The following is a 26,294-nucleotide window of genomic DNA, read 5'->3' as shown; positions in this document are numbered from 1 at the left end:
ACTATTTCTACCCTTTGATTTATGGAAAGCCCGTAAGTTTTGGAGAATCCTCCAAATCCTAAAGACAGAGAAGTCTCTTATAAACAAATATATCTCCATGTGACTTTTGTATCATGATAGCTGTTGAAAGCTGGTTATATTAAATGCTTCTACAAAATAATAAATAGTAGCAATAATGGCTAACATTGACTGAGTGCTTGCCATGTGTCCTGTCAGGTAGAGTTGAGGAACACATGAGAAAAGCTAGAGAGAGACTCAAAGTCAAGCAATCAGGCTCCACTCTCTGCTCTCTTAACCACATGTACAGTTACTACGTGGTCTTATATGGCCATATAAGACCATATGCATGGTCTTATATGACCCTTTTCCTTAAGGGTCATATAAGATAGGTGACCTCTTAAAGTTGTAGTAAGGTTATGGCTGTCAACAGTGCGGAAGGGAGACTCTAGTGGTTTTATTACAGTTCTGGGTTCAATGATGGGCTTCTGCCAGAATTATCAAGGACCATCTCTACCTAGAAATTCATGCAAATGGACCATTGATTTATGAGTTACAAACTCAGGCCTTGACAAATAAATACACTTCAAGTTTTGGTTTTTCATTACCATAGGTAGTCCTGATTGTTCTTCATTTCCATTTTGGAATGGATCTAGTGCTTATAAATGAAGCAAGATATTTCCCATTTAGAAGTATAAATTCCTTTGCCAGTTATTTTTTCCAAGTCAAGTGATCAGATCAGAGTACAGACTCATGTCTCTATTTCCAAGTTCAAGCCTATGATCTTTATACCAGAATTGTGGTTTTTATATTTTGAATACTTTTTTAGTAAGCCATTATTTTATTGCCTGGTTAAATGATTTACAATTCAGGGAAATTTTGTTTTCCATGGCTGCAAATTTTCATAAGAAAATGTCTGAACTATTTTCTTCTCACTCTATTGTAGTTCTGAATAAGACAACTACAAGACCTAGCAGACCCAAACCCAGTGGGATGCCCAAAGGGAATGGAATGGGAACAGGTAATGATCAAAAATTTGTCTCCTTTTGATGTTACGAACACTATAAATTTTTTCATTCAATTTTTATAATTTTGTTGAATTCTCACTTCAGCTTTTTTTATCAGTATTAGAAGTTTTTAGGATAACAAATTGAAAATTGTGATGCATTCCAAATATCAAAGCTTCAAATGTCTCTGTAAATAAATATTAAAGAAGGATTTATCATTTTTCTAAATCCAATCCACTAAATTAGCTACCACACATAATCTTGATTCTTTAAAGGATCCCGATTATATATAAATTACTGAATTAAAATAGCAAAATAGCTGTCTTCCTTAATTTCAAAACACTTCCCACACGCAGCCTTGGTCTTCAAGACTGAAATCACTTGGTTTTCAAGGTTATAATGTCACAAATATGATTATAATTTTTAAAAGACCTAAATCATCTAGAAATCTGGAATATAATATTTAAATAACAAAAGGAATTGGCCGTTGATCACCCTCTTTATGGTCACATTAATATTTCCATATCATTCAGTTTAATGAAGCGCCACTGCCTGACCCAGTCTCCCCTCTGGGAGTGGGCATCACACAGATAACCAGGACGATTATCCGATAAAAGTTCCAACACCCAGCTCACTAAGTGGGTAAATGATAGTTTCAGTGACTTAATATGGTATTGCATTATTGCTTTGTAATATTTTAAATAGTATAAAATTTGTGCTTGTTTGTATTAAAAAAGCATAAAAATTAGAATACATTTAATGATATATATTTAATTAACACATGATGGTTTCCTAATGAGAAAAAGATGTGAATCATACCTGAAGCTATTTTAGTGTGAAATCATTTAGATTTGTTTTAGAATGCATTTTTTTACTAGGTTGTTACAGTGTCTGAAGTTCTGGGAATTCACTTCCCTTTGAACTGAGTGATGAGACACCTTCTATAAATTCCTGATTCATGAGTAGTAAGAAAGGATTCTGGTATCTATCTGTGCTCAGCTGCTCCTTTAATTTTTCCCAACTGTGGAATTAGGCAATGCATAGTTTCTCAAATGGACATAAACAATCTGGTTCTAAACAGAGCCAACGTCTTAATATTCAAAGTAATTCCCTCAAGTTTGTCTAAGTAAAAATAGAAGAAAGTATTTATGTCAACAAAGCAAATGAAAGAACAAGTAGCTATGATCAAACTTAAAAGCTTTCAACCTCCAGCACAATCAAGCATTGATTCTCACTAGGAAAATACTAATTGTTCTTCAGAGGGAAATAGAAAGTCATTATATTTTAGTTTATCAGCAATATAAACATTTTTTCAGTGCCACTTGTAACACAAACTGATATATATTTACTGTCTTTTGTAGATAAAGTCAACTGTGTAAAAATAACTCATCTAATTAGCCTTTGATGACCCCTAGTCAGGGTTTCTTCTATTTAGTTGGTTGCTGGTAGAAAGGGGCTGGTGGGCACAGATAAACAAAGCTGAGCTCACTCTTTGCCCTATCCTTGCTCCACCTCCATCCCCAATAAAGCCCTGTTGCACCTATTCTGTGTCCTTATGTCTGTCTATTAGGATTTCCCTTCAGGGAAACACTTGCTTCCCACCTACAGGGAGTGAGGTCAGCACACAGTATTCAACTGTCAGCTCCTTCTTGGTCAGCCTCTCAAGATCTGGGTGGTACATTTCCTTGTCAACCACAGTAATACTAGATTGGTTCAACAGTCAAACAAATTAGTGTAATTTACCACATTAACAGAGCAATGGAAAGAAATCATATGATCATTTCAATAAATACAAAAACAGCCATTAGACAAAATTCAAAATTTATTCATGATGATCTCTCAGAAAACTAGAACTAGAAAAAAATTTTCCTCACTGATAAAGGGCATCTGTGAAAAACTTACAGTTAACATCACACTTAACAATGAAAGTCAAAATATTTGTTCTCCTAATATCAAGAACACAAGCAGGATTTCTATTTTTACCACATCTATCAAAAGTAGTAATGGAGTGTGTAGCCAATGCAATAGGGCAAGAAAAGAAGTAAGTTGTATAAAAATTGAGAATCACAGTTGACATTGTTTAGCATCTTATGAAAAGAAAATTTAATAGCTCTCAGACTATATGCCAAGGGAATAGTGTTTTTAAAAATTGATAAGAAAAACAATGTTTAAATATATGTTTTCCCCAGGTTATAGATTTATATGAGTTTACCATTCTTTGATTCTGCATAGTTTTGATCTGATTTGTTTACAGAAATGCAGGTATTCACATTTAGTTAATTTCCTTCTGTGACCCACTCTCTCATCCATACTTCCCTCTAGCCTCTGTTAAGTCTTAGTGAGGCAGCATTTCTGTGTCACCTAATTCCTTATCCAACTTTTGACATCTTGCCCAGAATATTTATCTTTACTATTCATCTCACATGCATTTCCTATAGTTTTCCTTGCTGAAGTTTTCAGCCCAGGAACTTTATTTAAAAAATTAGTTGATAAAGATGCATTGAGAATTTATAGGATTTATAAATTGGTCTTAAGTCTCTGAAGGTTGTGCTCTTTGAAGACTAAAGAAGAAAGATTCTAAGGCTTCAAAACTATCCACCTTTGATTACTTGGACCTCTATAAAAAGTTTGCAGTGATTCCATAAACCACAGAAATCTTTAAACCACCTTGAGCTAAGTGTCTTATTTCGTAACATCATTACAGATATTTATCCTGCTTTATGTGCAATCCATACCTACATGCATAAATATTCTCCATCTCAAAGTTAGAAAGGACCAAGAGGTTGGGGTTTTAGGTAAGCCATTGTTCCAGCATCTCTTTTTTCATGGTTTCTAGAGTTGTGTTCTAGAAACTTAGAACACAGCTTAACTGATGTGTTCTACAGATTATAAGCAACTTGAAATCTAATTTCAGAGATGCAGCAAGTATGCACTAGATCGGGGGATCACATAACCACAGCCCACAGGCCAAATCCAGCTCACTGTTTACTTTTGTAAATAAAGAGTTCTTTATTTACAAAATATAGCTTGCTTTCACAATGTGGCAGAGTTGAATAGTTGTGACACAGACGTATGGCCCACAAAGCTGAAAATAGTTACTGTTTGACTCTTGACAAAAAGTTTGCTGACTTGATGCTAGACAGTCTCTCAACTTTCTCCCTACAGAAGGCAGCTGTTCAGTTGTGCAGGTATTATTTCATTTAACCAACATTTATTGAAGGCCCAGTATATGCCAGGTAAAGTAATCTGGAAACCACCCTGGTATATCTGGTTTGGCATATATGTTCAATATCTGGAACCCAGATTCCCTTCTCTACATCCTAATAAGCTGTACTTCACTGTCCCCACTTGGAGTGTGCTTAACATCCAGAACACAGACTCCTAGGTGAGAAATGTGTTTGAGCTGTGGCTACACTTCTAGTCTGCTGGCTCATCACCCCTGACTTTTAGTTAGGTGCTAAGATTTGGAGACAAGCACAAAGAAAGCAATTATCCTTATATACTACCACATTTTGGTCGTAGGAAATAAAGTCTCTGATACATTTGGAAACTGATGTCCGGTTTGCTATGTTTCTTGCAAAGTTTTTGTTACCATGGTTAAAAATACCTGAATTGTTATTCATTTTTGACAATAAATTCCTAAGAAGTGAACTATGTAAATCCAGAAATTTTGGAGAACTCTCATTAGGCCATAGAGCTCATGATGAAGCTCAAGTGTTGGTGCTTCTAAATCCAACTCTGCACTTTGGAAAATATGTGCATTCATCCTGCCTGAGAGAAAAAGAATTTAGGTCACAACCTGGGCCAGAATGGCTGATTATGTGCCAACTCCCAAGGATGCTTTCTCTAGTCTATCTCTTACTGGCTTCCTCCTTTTCCTCCCATTTCCTTTCAGCTACCTTTGGCCTTCCCTTGCTCTCATCTGATTCAGGGAAGCAGAAGTTCACTGGTCTCCAGCTCTGTGCTCACATTGCTGCTTAGCTGGCATGCAAACCACAGCTAGATGGACACCAGGCCAGAAATGGAGTGCAGTTTCCTGTCCCCAGTTCAACATGCTGTCCCTGAGCTCTGGGGTTGCTTTTTGCAGGGCTTTTACCAACATTCTCATCTACCACCAGCTTGTATCTGTTCTACAGGCTAGCAGAAATCCAGTTTGTCAGCTGATTTATTTAATACCCAAACACTTTATTGATTTGGGTATTTACTTTTAAGGATTATAACAGTATGATGCTTCTGTCTCTACATAGGCAGAAAGTAAGAGAAAATGCCTGACTTCTGCTGATTTCTCCCAGGTAACGAACATGAACAGTGCCTGCACAGTATCGAATCAAAATACTTATAATTTTTTTAAGGGTAGAAAAATTTGAAGAAAGGCTGTGAAGAAGTATGCTGCAGGTATACACAGCCTACTAGCCTTCCAGGGTATAGAATACATTTTTTTTTACCCTTGAACAATAGTGGTAAATCAAATCTCACCAAGCCAGGTTATCCCAGTGACCCAGATAAAAGTATTTTCCATTTCCCTGTGCCGTGCCCAGAGGAACCACCCACATGAGTCATTTCCCTGGCCCCTTACCGCTGACAGCAGAGCAGGGGAAGGAAACTAATGATCTGTTTGTTTTCACCATGCCTGTGGGGTTAGCCACAAAATGGTCATTGACCCCAGATACATTTCTTTTCCTACCACAAATAGGCAACAATTAATTCATGGCTCCACATAAACATTCACCATGATTTTATATATTTCTTTTATTCAAGCATCAGAGAGTATAGGTTGTAACATTAGGGTTTTTTAATTAATGTTATCATTGTTATTATAATGCTAATTATAATAATGTTAATAATTATAACATTAATGCTAATTATAAGGTTAATTTATATTATAATACTTATAGTTAATATAATTTCATAAATGAATGGGAATATCATCCAGTTTTTGCCAAGCAAAGCTCTTGTGGCATATTTAATTTAATTAAATGTGGTTTTGCTTGTGTTTGTCATTGTTGATGTACTAACTAGTATATTAATGAAATGTTCTTATTTTTTAATCAGTGAATTATTGTAAAATCCTGAAAGTATGGATTCTTTTTTTAGGATGAACCATTATATCCAACGTGATATTTACATTTTAGATTAAAAAATACCTGTTTCTATTTCTTCTTCTTTTTTTAAAGTATATTTTATTGGTTATGCTATTAACCAGTTTTACCAATTTTTCTTCCTTTGTCCCCCCTCCACCCTGCACCCCCCAACCCTCCAGCATTCCCACTCCCTTAGTTCATGTCCATGCGTTGTTCATATAAGTTCTTTGAGTTCTCTGTTTCCTGTACCATTTTTGCCCTCTCCCCATCTATTTAATGCCTACCCATTAGGCTTCTTTTTCCCTGTACCTTTTCCCCACTATTCCTCCCTTCCCCCTCCCCACTGTAAACCCTCCATGTGATGTCCATTTCTCTGATTCTGTTCCTGTTCTAGCTGTCTGCTTAGTTTTTTTTGTTGTTGTTTTTCTTTCTTTTATTATTTTTAGGTTCACTTGTTGATAGTTGTGAGTTTATTTTCATTTTATTGTTTATGTTTTCAATCTTCATTTTCTTAGATAAGTCCCTTTAACATTTCGTATAATAATGGCTGGGTGATGATGAACTCCTTTAACTTGACCTTATCTGGGAAGCACTTTATCTGCCCTTCCATTCTACATGATAGCTTTCCTAGATAGAGCAATCTTGGATGTAGGTCCCTGCCTTTCATGACTTCAAATACTTCTTTCCAGCCCCTTCTTACCTACAAGTTTTCTTTTGAGGAAATCAGCTGATAGCCTTATGTGCACTCCTTTGTAAGTAACTCGTTCCTCTTGCTGCTTTTAAGATTCTCTCTTTGTCTTTAATCTTGGGTAACTTAATGATGATGTGCCATGGTCCATTTCTCTTTGGGTCCAACTTCTTCTGGCTTTTCTGGGCTTCCTGGACTTCCTGAAAGTCTATTCCCTTCATCAGACTAAGGGAGTTTTTCTTCATTATTTATTCAAATAAGTTTTTAATTTCTTGCTGTTGTTCTTCTCTTTCTGGAACCCCTATAATTCAGATATTGGAATATTTCAGGCTGTCCCAGAGGTTTGTAAGTCTCTCTTCACTTTTTTCAATTCTTGTTTCTTCATTCTGTTCTTGTTGGATGTTTATTTCTGCCTTTGTTCCAAATCGTTGATTTGAGTCCTGGTTTCCTTCCTGTCACTGTTGGTTCCCTGTTGGTCATTTTGTGTGTCCTTCATTTGTTCTTTCATTTTTTGACCAAATTCAATCAGTTCTGTGAGCATTTTGATTACCAGGGTCTTAAATTCTCCACCAAATAAATAGGTTGGCTATCTCCTCCTTGCTTTGCTCTCTTTCTGAGGTTTTGCTCTGTACCTTCATTTGGGCTACATTTCTTTGTTCCGGGCACCTGTTAAGTTGTAAGTAGGCAGAGCATTAGGTATGCACGCAGGTGGGGCAGCCCTCATTGCTGTGCTTGGCACTGCCTGTGGGGGAGGGACCAAAGAGGGTACCATGCAGCTCCCCTGCTGGTCCCTAGCCTACTTTTCAATGAACTCTCCTGTGAGACAGGGAGTTTCTCCCACACAGACAACCACTCTAGTCCACAGCAGCCTCTGAGTCTCAGTTTCCCCTTAAGTCAGCCCCTCCCTCTCAGGCTGCTGCCTCAGCACAGTTTCTCTGCCAGCCCCATCCCCACGGTCTGCAGCTTCACTGCAGTTTCTCTCTGTCCTGGACCTTACTGGTCTGATTGTTCTGGTTGATTTTTTCCTTAATTCCTTGGTTGTCAGAGTTCCGTGCAGTTTTATTTTCTGGCACTTCTGGTTGTTTATTGATTTTTAGATTGGTTGTTATTCTCCTTTTGGTTATGTGAGGATGCAAAGGGTTTCTACTCACACTTCTGTCTTGGCTGGAACTCCTCTGTTCTTTCACAATGAAGACTATCAGCACCATCAGGGAAGATTATTTTATGATGTAAAAGAATAAGAATAATGAAGAATAAGAATAAGAAAGAATAAGAACAGAATGAAACTTCAATTGGTGTTCTCAACCATTAGGTTAGCCACCCAGACTCTGGGGTGGTATTGAGATGAATGGCTGAGTAATAACCACTAGATTATGTTGGAAAAATTTAGGAGATAAAATATCACACAAGGTAATTTTCAGATTAGTTTCTTTCAAGTTGCTATTTGGAGTTCAAGGCCTGCCCAGGGTTAGCCTCCAAATCTCAGAGGCACAGACCCAGTTTGTAGCCTAACCAGTACGAGGGCCAAGGCCTCTCCAGACTATTTTAAAAGTCAATTCATTAAGTATAAACCCAAACACATTGGAACTTTAGGGGTTTTTTATGGGAGTAAAGGGACTAGAGGAAAATTTTCAAGACCACAAAATGTACCCACGAATATTGGAAAAGAATGGCCGGTCACTGTGGGTGAACCTCCTGCTGAGGCAGCACTGCCAGGGAGGCGGTGCAGGCAACATGGAAAATTAAGACAAAAACCACAATCCACAACCAAATGTTAACTCTTCAGGGAAAACATCACGACCAATGAAGGTAGCCCTTTGAAATTTTTCTCTTTGCAGTTGGGAGAAGCTAATTAATATGTCTGGACACAAAGTCACCGGTGTCCCTGCTCTATAAGGAATGCTCATTATCACTGATGACTCTGCCAAGTTTCTGTGAATAAGAACATTTAGCACCTGTTTGCTGTATATTTATTCCCTTTACTTATCTCTCCTCATAGGAGTCAAGGAAATACCACTGAGTGCTGACAGAAATATGTCCATGAACTTTACCCACTTCACAAAGAAACCAGGTAAGGGAGAGGATGCTGACTCCTTTACTCAGCTCTGGGCTGGAACGTGTGCAGTAACGGCAGCACCTGCGTGACCCCGAAGCATCAGAGCCGTGCTAACAGGACATGGGGATTGCTAGGAAAGCACCCCCAAATCTTGTACCTGGGGGAAGGGAAAGTGCTTTGCGTGCAATTAAACATTAATAAGAACCTCTAACAAGGTACCACTTGAATAATTCTTTTGTTTAATGTTCCAATGAGCCACAATACACAAATGCTGACGAGTCACTGTGGGTTCTAGCCTTCATCATGTTCAAGTTTTACTGTTGTGTGATTTATTACAATATTCTCTTGCCTGAAATGACTTATGTTTCTTTTTTTTTTAAGATTTTATTTACTTATCTTTAGAGGGGAAGGGAAGGAGAGAGGGAGAGAGAGAAATATCAATGTGTGGTTGCCTCTCATGAGTCCTCTGCTGGGAACTGGCCTGCAACTCAGGCATGTGCCCTGACTGGGAATCAAATGACTTATGTTTCTAATTAACAAATATGCTGTACATTTTAGGCCAAAATCAGTAATAACTGGTTGCTTGGAATATCTTTGCATTGAGTAAGAACTCTGTGCTTTTTTAAAAGATCCTGTGAAACCCACTGTGGTGTATTGATATCAGCACTACAGACCTATGTTCTATGAGCACCAAACACTACCCCCCACACACACTTCCTCCTCCCCTAAGGCATACTTAAAGCCATGGGGCATTTTCCTGTATTGTCAATTATACATGATGATTTTTAGTCAACATTATTATGCCTAGAAAGAAATGAATTTTTAAGTGTATTTTATTGATTAGGCTATTACAGTTGTCCTAATATTTTCTCCTTTACCCCCTCCCCCCCATCACCCTTCCCTCCGGCAATCCTCTCCTTTAGTTCATGTTCATGGGTCATGCATATAAGTTCTTTGGCTTCTTCATTTCCTATAATGTTCTTAATATGCCCCTGTCTATATTGTACCTACCAATTATGCTTCTTAATCCCTGTACCTCTTTCCCCATCTTCCCCCCTCCCCCTCCCCACAGATAACCCTCCATGTGATCTCCATTTCTATGATTCTGTTCCTGTTCTAGTTGCTTGCTTAGTTTGTTTTTGTCTTTGTTGCTTTTAGGTTCAATTGTTGATAGTTGTGACTTTGTTGTCATGTTACTGTTCATAGTTTTGATCTTTTTCTTAAGTCCCTTTAACAGTTCATATAATAAGGGCTTGGTGATGATGAACTCCTTTAGCTTTACCATGTCTGGGAAGCACTTTATCTGCCCTTCCATTGTAAATGATAGCTTTGCTGGATAGAGTCATCTTGGATGGAGGTCCCTGCTTTTCATCACTTTCAGTACTTCTTGCCAGTCCCTTTTTACCTGCAAAATTTCTTTTGAGAAACCAACGGACAGTCTTAAGGGAACTCCTTTATAAGTAACTACCTGCTTTTGTCTTGCTGCTTTTAATGTACTCTCTTTATCTTTAACCTTTTGAATTTTAATTATGTTGTGTCTTGGTGTGGCCCTCTATAGGTCCAAATTGTTTGGGACTCCATGTGCTTCCTGGACGTTTATGTCTATTTCCTTCACCCAGTAGGGAAGTTTTCTTTCATTATTCTTTCAGATAAGTTGTTAATTTCTTGCTCTTCCTCTTCTCCTTTTGGCATTCCTGTGATTTGGATGTTGGCATGTTTGGAGATGTTCCGGAGTCTTCTTATTCTCTCCTCGGTATTTTTTTTTTAATTCTTATTTCTTCATTCTATATTGGTTGACTGCTTATTTCTTCTTTATGTTCAAAATCACTGATTTGAACCCAACCTTCCTTCCCTTCACTGTTGGTTCCCTGTGGATTTTTCTTTATTTCACTTAGTGTGTTCTTCCCATATGTGTTTGCCGTACTTAATGAGATCTCTGAGCATCCTTATCACTAGTGTTTTGAACTCTGCATCAGATAGGTTGGTTATCTCTATTTTATTTAATTCTTTTTCTGGAGTTTTGATCTGTTTTTTTATTTGGGCCGTATATCTTTGTCTCCTTAATTTGGCAGCCCCCTTTCGTTTGTTTCTGTGTATCAGGTAGAGCTGCTTTGACTCCCTGCTTGGTGCACCTGTTACACTGCCAGGGGCAGAGCCTTAGGTATTTGCCGGGGTGGGACAACCCGCTTCCCCACTTTGTGGCACTGTATGTGGGGGAGGGATTGGAGAGGCACAATGCTGCTTGCTCAGCTCTTGCCCCTTTATCAGTCGCTTCCCTCACTTCCCATATGCAACAGGCACCCTTCCAGCGGCTGCCCTGGTGCTGAATCCCAGAGAAGGTGGGTTTCTGTACATTCTAGGGCCACACAGGTCCTTTAAATTGACTCTCCTAAGAGACAACCAGTTTCTTCTACCACACCAACCCCCACTGGTTTTACAGCCAGAAGTTATAAGGCTTTATTTTTCTGGTGCTGGAACCCTGGCTGTGCAGTCTGGCCTGGGGCTGGGATTACTTGCTCCTCAAATTTCCACCCCCACCGGTTTTTATCCACTACGCACGAATGTAGAACTGCCTGTTCCACTGGCCCCCACTACTGCCACCTTGCCCCTGCCACACCCTGACTCCTCCCCACCCTGACTCCTCCCCACCCTGACTCCTCATCTCTGCCCCTCCTACCCATCCGGGTATTTCTTCTCTAAATCCTTGGTTGTTGGGTTTCCACACAGTTTGATTTTCTGGCAAGTCTAGTTGTTTTTAGTTTTGAAGTTCGTTGTGATCCTTCTTAAAGTTGTGCAAGGAGGCAAAGCACGTCTACCTATGCCTCCATCTTGGCAGGAAGTTCAAGATGAATTTTTAGGCTGTAACACAGATTTAAAAGAAGATTCGGGTTAAAGTAAATAGCTCCATGCATCTCTAGCCAGCCTTTGTGCAAAGTAGACATTTTGTGCAGCTTTTAAATGTTACCCCTTCCCTCCATCCTTTAGGTAAGCCATATACAAAAATGTATCCTTCCTCTGGGCTGGCAACTTTGCACCAGAGCTCATGAGTGTTAAACTTTGGCTCCCACTTACACACCTCTGACCAGGTGCCCTTGTTCGGTGTACAGCCATTTACAATGACCCAGCTCTTTTATAAGCACCAGCTTATAGCTTCTGCCATCAGAGCTTCTTTGCTATAAATTCTGAGAGTGTTTGTTTAATTATAATTACACAATGGATTTGGGAATAAGGCAGATCACCTACTAAAAGAGAAATTATACACTAACAATTTCAAGCTAAATGGTATAAGAATTGTCGTCTTAAAATCAAAAGCTATAGGAGGCAATGAAGCTCAGAAGTGCTACTGTGAAAACTATACAGCAGGGGTGTCACACTCTTTTTCACCAGGGGCCACATCAGCCTCAAGGTTGCCTTCAAAGGGCCCAATAGATGTAATTCTAGGACTGTGTAAATGTAACTACTCCTTAACAGTTAAGCAAGAGCTTGGCACTGCCGCCGGGTAGAAACAAGGTGCCAGGCTGGATAAAACAAGGTGGAGGGCCGACGGCCCATGGGCCTTGTGTCTGCCACCTGTGCTATATGGGAAACTAAGGATGTTGCACTCTCTATAACTGTACAGCCTTTCAAAAGGCAAATACACCTGTACATTTCTGTCTGTAACTAGAGGATGCTTTTTTCTTTTACTAATGTGCTTCCTTATCCCTTGGTACTTTACAATCATTACTTTAGAAAAATATCAGAAATTACTCAAGCACTTTTCTGTAGAATCGATTCTCTATCATTCAATTACTACTTATCGAACATTATGTATTTTTTAAACCTGTCACTTTCAGTGTGAATACTTATGACAACTTTATCTGTATTATAATCTCTTAGCTACTATTCCAGGCACCCGCCGCCCACCCTGGGCACTTAGGCCCACACCCCCACGAAGAAAACCTTTACCGCCAAACAACGTCACTGGGAAGCCAGGAAGCGCAGGTATGTCAGTCACACGCGTTTCCTTCTCCCTCCTTGATTTCATTTGTCCTATCCAACCACAAGCCCTTCTTGGTATACTAACTCAGGCAATGGACAAGCCTGTGGTGCGTGCGATACATCCCTGTGTGGGCCTTGAAGACTGGATGTTGTAAATAGCTGCGGGCACTTGTGTCCTGATTCTGGGTGGGTGGGTTGAAAGAAACCATCTGTGAGCATCCAAGCCAGTGTGTCTGCTTAGGGCGAAAACAGACGCCAACTCAGCCCCTTGCAGAAGTGGATTATTTGGAGCAGATGTTATACTGGGTTGGCCAAAAACTCTATTTAGTTTTTTCTGTAAAATAAAAGACACATTATTCATTTCCGCCAATAACTTTATTGATTTGAGTATTTTAAGTATGTTGGCGATCTCCTGGTATTGGCTTCTAGTGGGTAGAGGCCAGGCTGCTAAACATCTTCCAGTGCATAAGACAGCCCCACAGCAAAGAATTATTTGCCCAAAATGTCAATAGTACCAAGAAACTTTGAAAACCACTTTTGACAAAATCAGTCAGTCACAGCACCTTCACCATATACTGCACAAATCCTTTTTTGTGTTTCAGTTTTTACCTTTCTTGAAATAACATAGCATAATACACTGAAAATGTCGTGTATCTTCTTCCATCTTCCATATTAAAATGGCTGCACAAATATTTACCAATTTCAATAAATTGTTTTAAATGCAGGCTGACAATGACAGCAGTCCCAATACAATTTAACAAAATGGTTTCAAATGAAGTTAAAGACAACCAAGCTGCACTACCAAAGCCATCGTAAGGAAAAAACTGAGTGAACTTTTTGGCCAGCCCCATGCATTGCCATCCCACCAGGTGTCATAGAGTGTGACACCCTGTCATCAATGCATTTTCCAGCATGAAAGCCTCTTCATCTCGGCGACGCTCCCCTGTCCACCAGCCTTTCTGCTGGCCCCACATTGTGGGAGCAGGGAAAGACCAGGGACTAAAACATTAGCAGCTCTATGTCATGCAGCAAGTCGGGGACACACTTTAGAAGTCAAGCTGCCTCTCACTCTGCGTTTTGGTGTGTGTTGTCTCCTTCCCATAGAATGACCCCTCCCAGTCACCTGGGACAATCATATTTTACTCTTTTCTTGAGGAAGCCTTTTCCAACTCCCCAAAGTAGCCTTAGCGTTTCTTCTCTGTTCAGCTTGTCCTTGATACATACCTCTGTTAGAACAAAGAGCAAGTTTTTTTTATACCTGTTTGTATACTCTTCTTCCCTTACTAGGCTAGGAGTTTTGTGGAGACAGAATCCCTGGTACATTGTCTCTAAATTCCCAGAACCAAATCCAGTGCTTGGCACCTAGAGAATATTTTGTAAGTTATCACTGGCTGAATCAATGGAAGAAATTAAGAATCAGTGAAGTGACCTGGTGCAGAGCAAAGCTGTACCTCATTTCTCTTAAGTGCCCTTCACTGGACTTGCCAACAAATTGAAGCACGTCCCCCATCACCTCTCCCTCTTTCCCGCATTTCTATTGCCTAAATATTCTGTAGGTGAGATCAGTATGAAAGTATTAAGTAGACAGCCATGAATGATGGAAGTGTTAATGGTTTACATGAAAGGGAATGGATGTCACTCTTTCTACAGGGTAAGAGGGTGTAGCGATGGGGAAGCTCTTCTGATGTGTCACGTGCACAGAGAGCTCCAGGTCATTTTCCCCATCAGCTGAAGGAGGACTCAGTTTCTCGTGCATGTTTCCAGTGCCTGTCCAAGTCAAGGCCCGGGGACATGACTCTAGTGAGGACATCCGGTTTTCCTCGTTGATTGTGACCTGGGTCAAACTGGATGAGTCACAGACTGGAAGTGATGCCTGAGTGTCCCCCCCATAGAAAACTTGGGAGGCCATGGCCTTGACCCCTGCCACATGAGACCCTTGTTCTCCCTCATCAGTAAGTGTGGCTCTGGTGCAACCTGGCCCACCCTAGGAAGAACCACAATCACCTCCCACTTCTGAGGTTAACTCTGGTTCCCCACCCTACCCGCTTCTTGCTAGCCACCTCTCACTCAAAGGAAGTGGCTGCGTGAAGGAACCAAACACAAGAAGGGCAGCTGTACAATTCTGGCCTGACTACAGAAAGTGCATCCTGAATTCAGGAATCAACAAAATGTTCCAGGGCCCCCTGAGCAGGCGTCCTCTCTCACGTGTGCCTGTGAGCACTCCGAGGCTGCCCTGCGGCAGCCCGCCCTCACCTGCACAAGTCTCCTCTCTTCTCCCGCTGCCGCCAGCCTTGCATCCTAACCTTTCATTCTCTTCTCATCTGATCCAGTTACTGCTTCCCTGTTGAAAATCTTTCAATGGCTCCTTGCTGCCTAAAAATAACGTCCAAATCCATGGTATGCATGGTTCTTCCCGATCCGTCCTTCCCAATCCTCCACTCTCAGCTCGCACGGCACCCAGCAGCACTGTTGGCTCTCACCCTTCAAATTACAAATATCAAATGGTTACTTGCTTCCCTGACTTGGTTCTTCTTGCAACCTCTGATTAGAGTACAGCTCTCATACCCAGCTACTGATCACTTCTCTTTACCATCACATCCTCTGGAAGGCATTTTCCCCTCCCCCCCCCACAAAACCCTTCATCTTTCCCCATAGACATTACTATTTCCTCCTGTTCCCCTCTCTGTGACCTCAGCCAGTTTTTTCATAATATCTATAATGATTCAGTATATCTGGTTAGCACATCTGTTTCGATCAAAGATACCAGGTCTTTTCTCTCAAGCCTGGCATATTGCGCCAAGCTACATGGTAAGTGCTTAATAAATATTTACTGAACAGATGAATGGGGAACTTGGCAGTGCTTCTGTGAAGCCCGACTGCTTTGTCTCTGCATTTCAGGAATCATTTCATCAGGCTTAGGAACGTCCCCACCCTCGAAGACAGCCCTCAGGCCTACCGGGGCCCCCTCAGAGAGAACAGAGATTGATAAAAGGCACCCAACAGCCCCAGCCTCAGGAGAAGATCTTGGTTAGTATGTCAGTCACTTGCCCCTGCATGCTTAGCCATAAAGTACTAAAAGATTTCAAATTAGGGGGAAAAGAGTCTCAGCTCTGGGTCATCTGTTTTACTCAATTGTATGATCAAGATGAGTCTTTTTCATTTTAAAATGATACTTATTTTTAATGTTTTGTATAGAATATGTTCCTTCCCTTCATAGAAGGAGAGGAACATGCCTGAGCTTTTTAGTAAAGTCTTCCTGAAAAGATCTAGATTCCCCAATGCTTCTTACTAGATCACACGTCATTACTGATCATTACTAATTACACATACCTTATTTTACTGACAACTATTAGCTACTCAGTTGTAATCTTTAAAGCATTCTTTGTTGCCCTGCAGAACACCTACAGCAGGATACAGATTGCAGGTAATATGAATAGTAATAAAAATGAAAATCAAAGGTTGAGCAATTGACTAGGAGACATTAAATACTTATAGTCTTGACTACTTTCTATTGTATCATGAAGCTTTACCTTTTGCCAAACTTGTTTATTATATTCCATTCTCAGGTGATCTAAGTGACTTTAGCTCAAGTCCAACAAGAGAGACTGATCCTCTTGGGAAGCCCAGATTCAAAGGTACGTATCGTTGACCCCGAATCTCGATTTTGATGAGGCCATCTTCGGTGGGTATGTCAGTCAGCTGTTGCTGTCTAATAAACAACCACAAAATCTTAGTGGCCTGGTATAACAAGGATTTACTTCCCACACATGTACAAGTCACTTTCATGATATTAACAAATGGGCGTCAGCTGATCTAGGATGTTCTTGGCCAGGTGGTTCCGATGGGCCTCTTGTGGGTTGGGGACGGGCCTGCTCCTCACCTGTTCATTTTGGTGCCTAAGATGAAGGACCAGCAGTGACCCAGGAGAAGCCATTCTCATGAAGCCATTCTCATAAAGTCAAGAGAGAGGGAATCCAAATATACAACCACATTTTAAGCTCCGCCTAGTGTTATACCTGCCATTATTCATTGGCCAAAGAAAGTCATATAGCAAAGCTCAGATCAGTAACTGGAGAAGTTTATACTTTCATGGGTATAGAGAATATTTTTGAATCATAATCTAATCTAACACAGTAGGAGAGATATGATATAGAGACCAGTATTTCCTTTTGCAGTATTTCATTCTGAAGAATAAAACTTGATAAATCATAACCTATGTATACACCCATGAAGCTGTCATCACAGTCAAGGTAATGAATACAGTCACCACCTCCAAAAGTTTATAAGCGCCCCCTCTAACTCCTCACACCCAACCTCTAGTCCCTAGGTAACCACAGATTTGCTATAGTGCAAGTGAGTGTGCATTTTGTGGAATTTTATGTAAATGTATGAACTTCTGGTCTGGTTTCTTTTACTGAGTGTAATTATTTGGAAAGTCATCCACATTGCCGCGTGTAATGTTAATAGTCCATTCCTTTTTATTACCGACTAGTATTCTGTTGTAGTGATATAATTATTTATTTATTAAACCTGTTTGTGCCATTTTGGTTGTCTCTAATTTTTCCAATTGAATAGATTTCCATTAAAACCACCATGACCATTCATGCACAAGTCTTTGTGTAGACATGTATTTTCATTCCCTTTGAACAAACGCCTACAAGGGGAGTGGCTAGATTACATCTGACTTTATAATCAACATTTTAAGAAAGTTCCAGTTTCTCTAGGTCTTTGCCAACACAGTATGGTCAGGTTTTTTTATTTCAGCCATTTTAGTAAGTTTGCAGTGGTATCTGATTGTGATTTTACTTTGCATACTCCTAACGACTAAGAATGCTCTGAACATCTTTTTACATCCTTACCTGCCATCTGCATATTTTTCTGGTGTGTTTGTTCAAAGTTTTAGTCCATTTTTCCTATGGAATTGCTTATTTTATTATTGTTGACTTTTGAGGCTTTTTGTATTTTGTGGGTAGAAGATCTTTTTCAGTTACATAGCTTTGCAATATTTTATTCTATTGTGTGGCTTTCTTTTTTAATTTTAATAAATTTGGCTTATCAATTTGGTTTTTTATAGGTTCTATTTTTGGTGTTCTTGAGAAATTATGGACTTATCAGAGGTCATAAAGACCTGCTCTGTTTATTTCCATAAGTTTCTGAATTTTACATGTAGGTCTATGATCCATATTGAATCAAATTTTATATATGACACAAGAAATGGATGCAAGCTAATTTTCTTGCTATGGATATCTAATTTTTCCAGCACCATTTGTTAATAAAAAATCGGTTCTTTCTCCACTGAATTTATTGTACCTTTGCCAAAATCAGATGTATATATGTGTATGTATATTTTCTGGTTCTCTACTCTGTTCCATTGATCTACTTACCCTTACATCAATATCACAGTCTCTGGATTACTAATGGTTTATAGTAAGTGCTGTAATCAGTTGTATTAGTTCTCTAACGCTGGTCTTATTTTTCAAAGTTGTTTTGGTGATTCTGAGTCCTCTAGATTTCTATCTGAATTTCAGAAACAACTTGTCAATGTCTAAAAAAATAGCCTGCTTAGATTTTTATTAGAATTGGGGAAAATTGACAGCTGTGTAATGTTAACTCTTTCTGTCTATGAATGTGTATATTTTACCATTTATTTAGGTCTTCAGTTTTTCTCACCAGTGTTTTGCAGTTTTAGAAACTGTATAGAAAATCATGAAATGTATTTGTATTTTAATTTCCAATATAGAAAAACAGTAGATTTTTGTACAGTGGTCTTATATCCTTGAAGCCTCATTAAAACTCAGTAGAGTTTTTCTAAATCCATTGAATTCTTATATACAAATCATAGTATCTGAGAGTAAAGTTTAGAGTTTTACTTTTTCCTTTCCAACTTGGGTGGCTACTTTCTTGCCTTCTTGTACTGACTAGAGCCTCAGTAAAATATTGAATAGATATAGTGAGAATGGATGTCTTTTTCTTGTTCCTGATCTCAAGAGAAAAGTATTTGGTCTTTCACCATTAGGTGTTATGTTACCTGCGGGTTTTTCATAGATGCCCTTCAGTGGGTTGAGAATATTCCTTTCTCTTCCTGCTTTAGTGAGAAATTTGATTCGACCCTTTTTTATATCTTTCACATCTTAACTTTTGACCACGTGGATTATAGTGATAACTGCTTTATTGTTTCTGTCTAACGATTCTAACACTTGTGCAAGTTCTAGGTTTTCAAATGACTGGCTTTTCTTCCCATTATGGGTAATACTTTCCTGTTAACCTTATCTTGTTGGGTTCTCAATATGTTTTTTATTCCTAAAATATATTTGAATTTTGTTCTGTGTGCAGTTAAATTACTTGAAACCACTTGATTTTTTTTTAGTTTAGTGTTTAACATTTACTGGGTGGGGCCAGAGCCACACTCAGTGTAGGGCCCGAGATCACCCACTGCTGAGGCAAGCCCCTTTTGAGTGCTCGTTCCAACACCCCATGAACTGTGAGGTTTAGACCACGCTCAGGGGGAACAAATCACTTTTGGATATTAGTATACACTAAACTACTTAGAAAAATAAGTCAGGAGACAACTGTACTTAAACAACAATTAGAAAAAAGAAAAAGAAATCAACACCATTCATGGCATGTATCCTAGAGACAGAATTTCCACATGTCTGAACTATCCACATCACTGCTTTCATCCATCCACTTATAATGTGAGACTGAATGTCCTCAAACAATCATGAGTTCACCGCCCCCATTTTTGCTCAGAAGAAGTGCCAAATGTCAGTGTCCTTCTCTCCTAGGTCCTCATGTGCGATACATCCCAAAGCCTGACAACAGGCCCTGCTCCATCACCGACTCCATCAAACGGTTCCCCAAAGAGGAGGCCATGGAGGGGAATGCCACCAGCCCGCCGCAGAACCCTCCTTCCAACCTCACCGTGGTCACCGTGGAAGGGTGTCCCTCTTTTGTCATCTTGGACTGGGACAAGCCACTAAATGACACTGTCACTGGTAAGATCATGGCCTAAGGACTGTTAGTACTACAGTGGGAAGCTTTGAAAATGCAATACACTGGGACTATGGAACACCAAGTCAAATAATGCCCTGGGGGGCACATCTCAGGAGCAGCGAGTCCTGGCAGAGTCCTGCTGTCCCGGCAGCACATTATTGTCAAAAGTGTCGTAGACTGGGAAATGGTTGTCTCTGTCCTGGTTGTGAGCTCCCTGTTAACTTAGCAGATCTCTCTAAGTTGAATCCTTTCATCTCCTCTTAGAATTCTTTTTTCACAATGTAAAGACACATCCAGTTGTTTCATTACCAAGAAATTTACAGATAACACAGGAAAAATTTCCATTGCCGATGACATTTAAATCAGTTTTCCTTCCACCAATCCTTATTTCTAGATTGACCTAGAACTTTCAAACAGGCTAACAGTTACCTCAGTCATTTTAGGGTTTATGTTTTAAAAATTCTAGTCCTGGTGAATTTCCTGCTCATCTCCAGAAATTTTGATTCTGCTGTCCACCCATTTCCTCTACCAATTACCGTGAAAATTAGAAATCCTGAGTCGCTTTTTAACTTGTTATATGGGAATTAATTCTCCATAATGAATAGGGTAATCAAACTGGTGAGGAGGAGGAAAGACTAATGATCTAAATCAGCTGGAGAACGTAGCCTGAGTATACAAGGTCCCTCCACCCTTGTCCCTGCCCCGTGCCCGGGCTGTGGGGACGGGCAACAGAGGAGCCCACCAAGAAGCTGTCAGGAGGAGCCTAGAGCAACACACTAAGGGGTGGGGAGCGTGATTCTCAGATCTGCCAAAGAAGTTTTCCCTGAATAAAGGAGAAAACAGCCATTATTTCTCCTCAGACAAAACTGTCTGGGAAACTTCCATTGTAAGCAGCTTATCTTTACTTAGCTGGCATTTTTAAAAGCTATATTTTGTGAATTTTCTCTCTCATACAAAGCTTACCTTTGTTTTGAGGAGGAACCAGCCACCGCCCATGGTTCCTGCGGACTGGCCTAGTCCTGCCTCTTTATGTGGGACTATACTGATAGGAGCTAAGCCACTGTGAAAATATCTAATATCTAAAGCTCTAAATCAACATCTAAAAATCAATCAATCTCTAAGTATTGATTATCTACACATATTTAAAAGCTCAAAACTTTCAATTCATGGACTTTGTTAATCAGGGGTTCCTACAATCGTCTGAGGCTAAGTTCTCCCAAAACAAAATGATATGTGAGATTTCGTTTGCCTTAAAGTTGCAGGACATCACGTGAGAACTGGTTAATCTAATAGGTCCAATAATCGAATACAGCAGTTGCCAACCAGTGTGCAACAAGGATTTTTAAAACATGCAATACCTCACTTTTTAGTCAGGGGCACTGACCTCTTCTCCCTTACATTGTCAAATTCAGAAACAACAGCAGCCCAAGCAGCAACAGCCGTCGGTGTGAGAGCCCCGTCTTGAACCATAAATATATAGGTCCTAAAACAGGGTTACATCTTATTGGTCACATTGCATCATAAGGGTAGGTAATTACAGGGTATTTTTGTAAATCACTCAAAATTATACCAATTTTTTGTCTGATTGGCAAAAAGTGTATTTTGGGGTGTCCTTCAGAAAATTCATTTCTATGTGCCGTAAGATGAAAAAGGTTGAAAATTGCTAATCTAATACATCTTAATACATATTTACTTGTCAATCATTATTTGATTTTTTAAATTAGAAAGATTTTCCTTTCTGGTTCACTATATAATATTTTTAAAATCATTATATTAACACATAATCTCAAAGTATTCTAATTTCTTTTGGAACATTATTATCAAATGTTTGATGGGCTGCATGAGACCTTTCGCAAGAAATGGATTTACAGTAACAATTTCCATGGATAAGGACCACATCTCTTCAGCTGTAATGTTTTCTACATGGAAATAATTCCATAGTTAACCATTCCTCATCTAGTCTGTATTTAAATGTTGGATGATGTACCTTAACGGTCTGTTCTATTTTTTTCCATTTCTATTTATTTTTAATGGTCTGTTCTATTTTTTCCATTTCTATTTATTTTTAAATGGTTTACTAAATTTCAAATGTAATCTTTTACAAACCAGCTCATATAAAACAGAAATTAATTCTCATATCACTGAAAATGATATGAAAGGAAAGGATTGAGAAAGACAACAAAAAGAGAGGGGGGCGTATTCTGTATTTCCTGCATTGGCTTCTGTCTATAATCTTTCCTTTAATGGACAGGCAAGTGCTTACCTCTAGTGAACACATTCAAATTTAGCTGCTTCTACATGTCCCTTCCACACCGGTGCAGAAATGGGCAAGCTAGGAAATTGGCCATAGCCTGCTCAAGTCCTCGGGCAACTTAAGGTTAATCTGGCGATAAGCTGTTGCTTTGTGAGGTGCCAGCAGTGTGCCCACATGGTTTTAACTCCCAGGCAGGCTACATTCCAAACCTAGAACCTGGGCATATAATTTGCCTCTTTGAACTTTAGTTTCCTTATTTGTAATGATACCTATTGTTAGCAATTTATCCTGAGGATAAAATTAAAGAGAATGAATGTGCAGCCTAAGTTAGCAGCTGTTAAATTAATGATTGTCAGTAGTTGAAGTAGTAGGGAAGGTAAAAAGAGTATCACCATTACCATTTTTAAGTTCTGTTGACCAGAGTGATGTTCCCTAACTTTATAATAAATAATTTTTTCTGTTAACTGAATTACATCGTAACAGGACAATGAAACCCTCTGAAGGGAATGATTTCCTTATATGTTTACTGTTAATGAAATTATAAACAAGATCCCATATTTGCAAAGAAGAAATATGGGCATAAACTCAAGAAATATGGACATAAACCTTCTGAAATAGAATGTATTTACAAACATTCATTCTAAAGTTAATATTTCATTTTTATAATGTTGGATTTATTATAAAGCTGTTATGGCTTTAAGGCTTGACCTATCTCTCTCCATCAAGCCATACAGTTTTCATTTTTAAAAAAATCAATTTTACTTCCATTTTAATTACTGTCTTTTTCTAGTAACTATCCCCCCACAGCTGAAGAAAAGACATAAAATGGACACATTTGAATTTAGGACCCTCCCCCTCTTTCCCTCTGTTAGAATAGAAAAACAAGTGAACTGGAAACAAAAAGAGTCAGGAGACAAAACAAAATCCAAAACATCCAGGAGCAATAAGAGTCTGAGGAAGGAACATGAAATGCCAGCCGTTGGCTCCTCATATTCCCTGGCACCCACCACTTGCTCATTTCTTTATATTGACAGAGCTGATCTTGGGTGGGGTTTTGTTGTCTGGTTTTCCTTTGATTTTTAAAATCCTTTGTATGATCTTGTCATGTGCATTAAACTAAACCCCAGCCACGGGCAGAGAAAACCAGTGAACCAATCTGTAAATTATATTTCATATTCTGAAATTCTTTCTCTTTGGATTAGTCTTGCAAGTTCCTGGAAACGTGCCTTTAAGTGAAATTCATGCAGATCTGTGTTCAGACTTTAAGAACATAGTTTCTTTATACAAATACAACAATAATTATCAAGGAGGCAACATTTAAGTAGCACGCACAAAACTTGTGTAAAACTTATATGAGAAGTAGGTGCAAAAATCCCATAACTCTATAAATTGGATTAGGAAAGTACAGCTCATTGTTGGGTTAACTGGTGTTTGCTGCTGTTGTTTTAGACATGGAGAAGTTTTCTGCAGCAGCACCACATAGTCAGTGGCCTTCCCCTCCCTCCCACCCGTTATGGGGCAGGAACCACTCAAAAGGTGCTTCCCAGTGATGACTGATTCTCCTAACAAAATCATAGGGACCAGCCTCCAAAGCTGCTATTGGAGCATCATCGATCTTCAGAGTTTTCCCTGCTCTGCTGAAGGGAAAGCAGAAATGGCCAATGGGCAACTCCCAGGTACTTTGGGACCTTCGTCATCTGCCGACCCTCCCGATCTGTAAACGGTTAATGTATAAGTTGTATACACAATGTATATGTAATGCACAGTGTATAAGATCAACATGTAATGTATAAGATCAGAACTGCAACCTGGGTTGCTTATTTCTATGAGTGTGACTTTATCATGCTATTAGCTTCAAGAAAAATTTAAATCAGCCAGAACATGAAGACAAGTATCTGTTGGCCTTGTTACTTTTCAGAATACGAAGTTATATCCAGAGAGAATGGGTCATTCAGTGGAAAGAACAAGTCCATTCAAGTTACAAATCAAACCTTCTCCACAGTAGAAAATCTAAAACCAGACACAAGGTAAGCCGCCAGTGCTCTCGCGAGAATGAAATGACAGCAGCCCTCTGTGTCTTCAGGGAGGGCCTGTGTTGTGCCTCCTCCTTTGGCCTCCTGCACACAGCACCAGATTCCTCTAGAGTCATGTTGGGCAACTATGCAAGTTATTGGTGAGGACACAAGAGCTAATAAGATGGTCTGGTAAGCTAATAGTATAGCTTTGAAAAACAGAAGCGCATTAGTGCCAAGTGATGATATTAAATACCAGAGTTTAGAGAAGGAAAAGTTTGTGGACCAGAGACACCTGGTTTTGCATGATGTAAACTAGATTTGAAGTAGAGAAGAATTTAGCCGGCATACTGGAAGGGAGAGGTCAAGGAAATAAAGGCATGTGATAAACACAGGTGAAAGTCTGTAATCGTTAATGCTTAAAATAGCTAGAGAGTAGTCCCAGACCAATCCTCTGCTTTTGGGTCTTTTTATCATAATCAAATGAGAACATATTCCTGAAGGGATATAAATAATATTAGCATTGTTCCATAATAAACAACTTTTCTTGGTATCCCTCATTACACATTGATACCAAGTTGTTTATACTGCTGTATAGTTTTGTGATAACTTTATAAATCTAAAATACCCAATATTTTGTCAGTTTATTATCACATGACATATAAGGGCCTTAGACATTTCTAGAAATGTAGTAAGGTTCTTGCTTTGTTTTGTTTTGTGTGGCTAAATAACCAAATTTAGCCACGTAAAACAAAGCCAAAATCAAGGAGATTCTAAATGGATAAAGCCAAACATTTCCTTAAGAAAGTCAATATGCAAAAATGCTCTCCTAGACTGAATTTCACTCTCTATGGGACATCAGTTTCTTTCCTCAAACTCCAAAGCACTGTTTAATAAACTGCCTGTGCTTTCAGTTTTAAAAAATGGCATCTTCAGTTATAGTGTACCAATGAACATAGAAGAATTTTCGGAGGGGTGCAGCCAGGAACTTGATAAAGTTCCTCAGTATTGAACAAGATCGGCAGAGGTGAGGACTGGAAACCCAGCTTCAGAGACTTATTTTGTAAATTTTGCATCCTGTATCCTTCAGTGTCATCAATTAATTGGATTGAATTGAATTGAATTGGGCGTCGTTTGTGACACCGAAGGCGCCTACTTTGGCTATGAAGGCAGGGAGACTCTTCTAACCTTCTGGGGGGAACAGGAGGCGTCTAATTCATTATAGATGGTGTGCTGTGCATAAAACTGCAGCCATACACTGCAGAAATAATAGTTTTCCACAAGCACTTTTTTCTTTCACGTTTTCTATTTTGAGCTATAATATGGAAAATTTTGCAACTGCAGATTTTCTTAAAAGATTTAAGTTATCCAAAAGAAGCGTATTTTTCAGTAATGATAATCTTGGTTCCACTTTCTTAACATGATTCACAGGGATAGAGCCTATTTTTACCATGACATTTATTGGGCCGGCCAAAAAGTTCATATGGCTTTTCCATAAAAAAAAAACAACATAGTTTTCATTTCCACCAATAACTTTATTGATTTGGATAATTTTTTTTGATTTGTATATTTTGATAGCTGACATATATATGTTGGCTATCTCCCACTATTGCCTGCTAGTGGGTCGAGGCCAGGGGTGCTGCTAAACATCTAAGACAGCCCCACAGCAAACAAGTATTTGCCCAAGATGTCAATAGCACCATGAAACTCCACTAATCACTTTGGACACATTATTCAGCACTTCTCCATACACTGCACAATTTTTTTATGTGTTTCGGTTGCACTTTTAAGCTTTCTTAAATTAATAAAGCATGATATGCTGAAAATGTTGCATTATCTTCTTCTCTCTTCAAGATTAAAATGGGTGCAGAAAAATTCACTGAGTTTGATGAGTTGTTTTTTAAAGGCACGCTGATATGACAGCTGTCACAATACAATGTAACAAAATTGTTTCAAATGAAGTTAAAGGTAGTTTAAGCATTACTAGATCCATTGCACAGAAAAAAACTAAAAGACCTTTTTGGCCAACCCAGTATACATTAAAGAAAGAGTAAAAGAGAAAATTCACTAATTTTTTACTTTTTAATAGGTGAATTTGGGCTTACAGGAGTTGGATGATTTTTTTTCAGTTTCTTGCTTTATATTCCATATAATAAAAATGTGCTGTGTGGTTCACAGGAAGGAAATTGAAAGACATCCAATTTCTAAATGTTCACTTGTATTCCTTT

General features: G+C 39.0%; 1 protein-coding gene across 5 annotated transcripts in view; it reads left to right on the top strand.

The window, feature by feature from the left end:
- Positions 1–26,294, top strand: part of ABI3BP (ABI family member 3 binding protein) — a 255,288-nt gene that overhangs the window by 201,220 nt on the left and 27,774 nt on the right. For all 5 annotated transcript variants that reach the window (XM_037058952.1, XM_037058953.1, XM_037058951.1 and 2 more), the window contains 7 exons: positions 944–1,018; positions 8,773–8,844; positions 12,706–12,810; positions 15,706–15,834; positions 16,374–16,442; positions 19,593–19,802; positions 23,973–24,081. In XM_037058952.1, coding sequence (XP_036914847.1) covers positions 944–1,018; positions 8,773–8,844; positions 12,706–12,810; positions 15,706–15,834; positions 16,374–16,442; positions 19,593–19,802; positions 23,973–24,081 — 769 coding nt within the window. The remainder of the gene's footprint in view (positions 1–943; positions 1,019–8,772; positions 8,845–12,705; positions 12,811–15,705; positions 15,835–16,373; positions 16,443–19,592; positions 19,803–23,972; positions 24,082–26,294) is intronic.

The sequence above is a fragment of the Sturnira hondurensis genome, unplaced genomic scaffold, assembly GCF_014824575.4.
Source record: "Sturnira hondurensis isolate 20B ecotype Veracruz unplaced genomic scaffold, ASM1482457v3 Scaffold0010428, whole genome shotgun sequence".
Taxonomy (NCBI): Eukaryota; Metazoa; Chordata; class Mammalia; order Chiroptera; family Phyllostomidae; genus Sturnira; species Sturnira hondurensis.
This window is presented reverse-complemented; position numbering and strand designations above follow the sequence as displayed.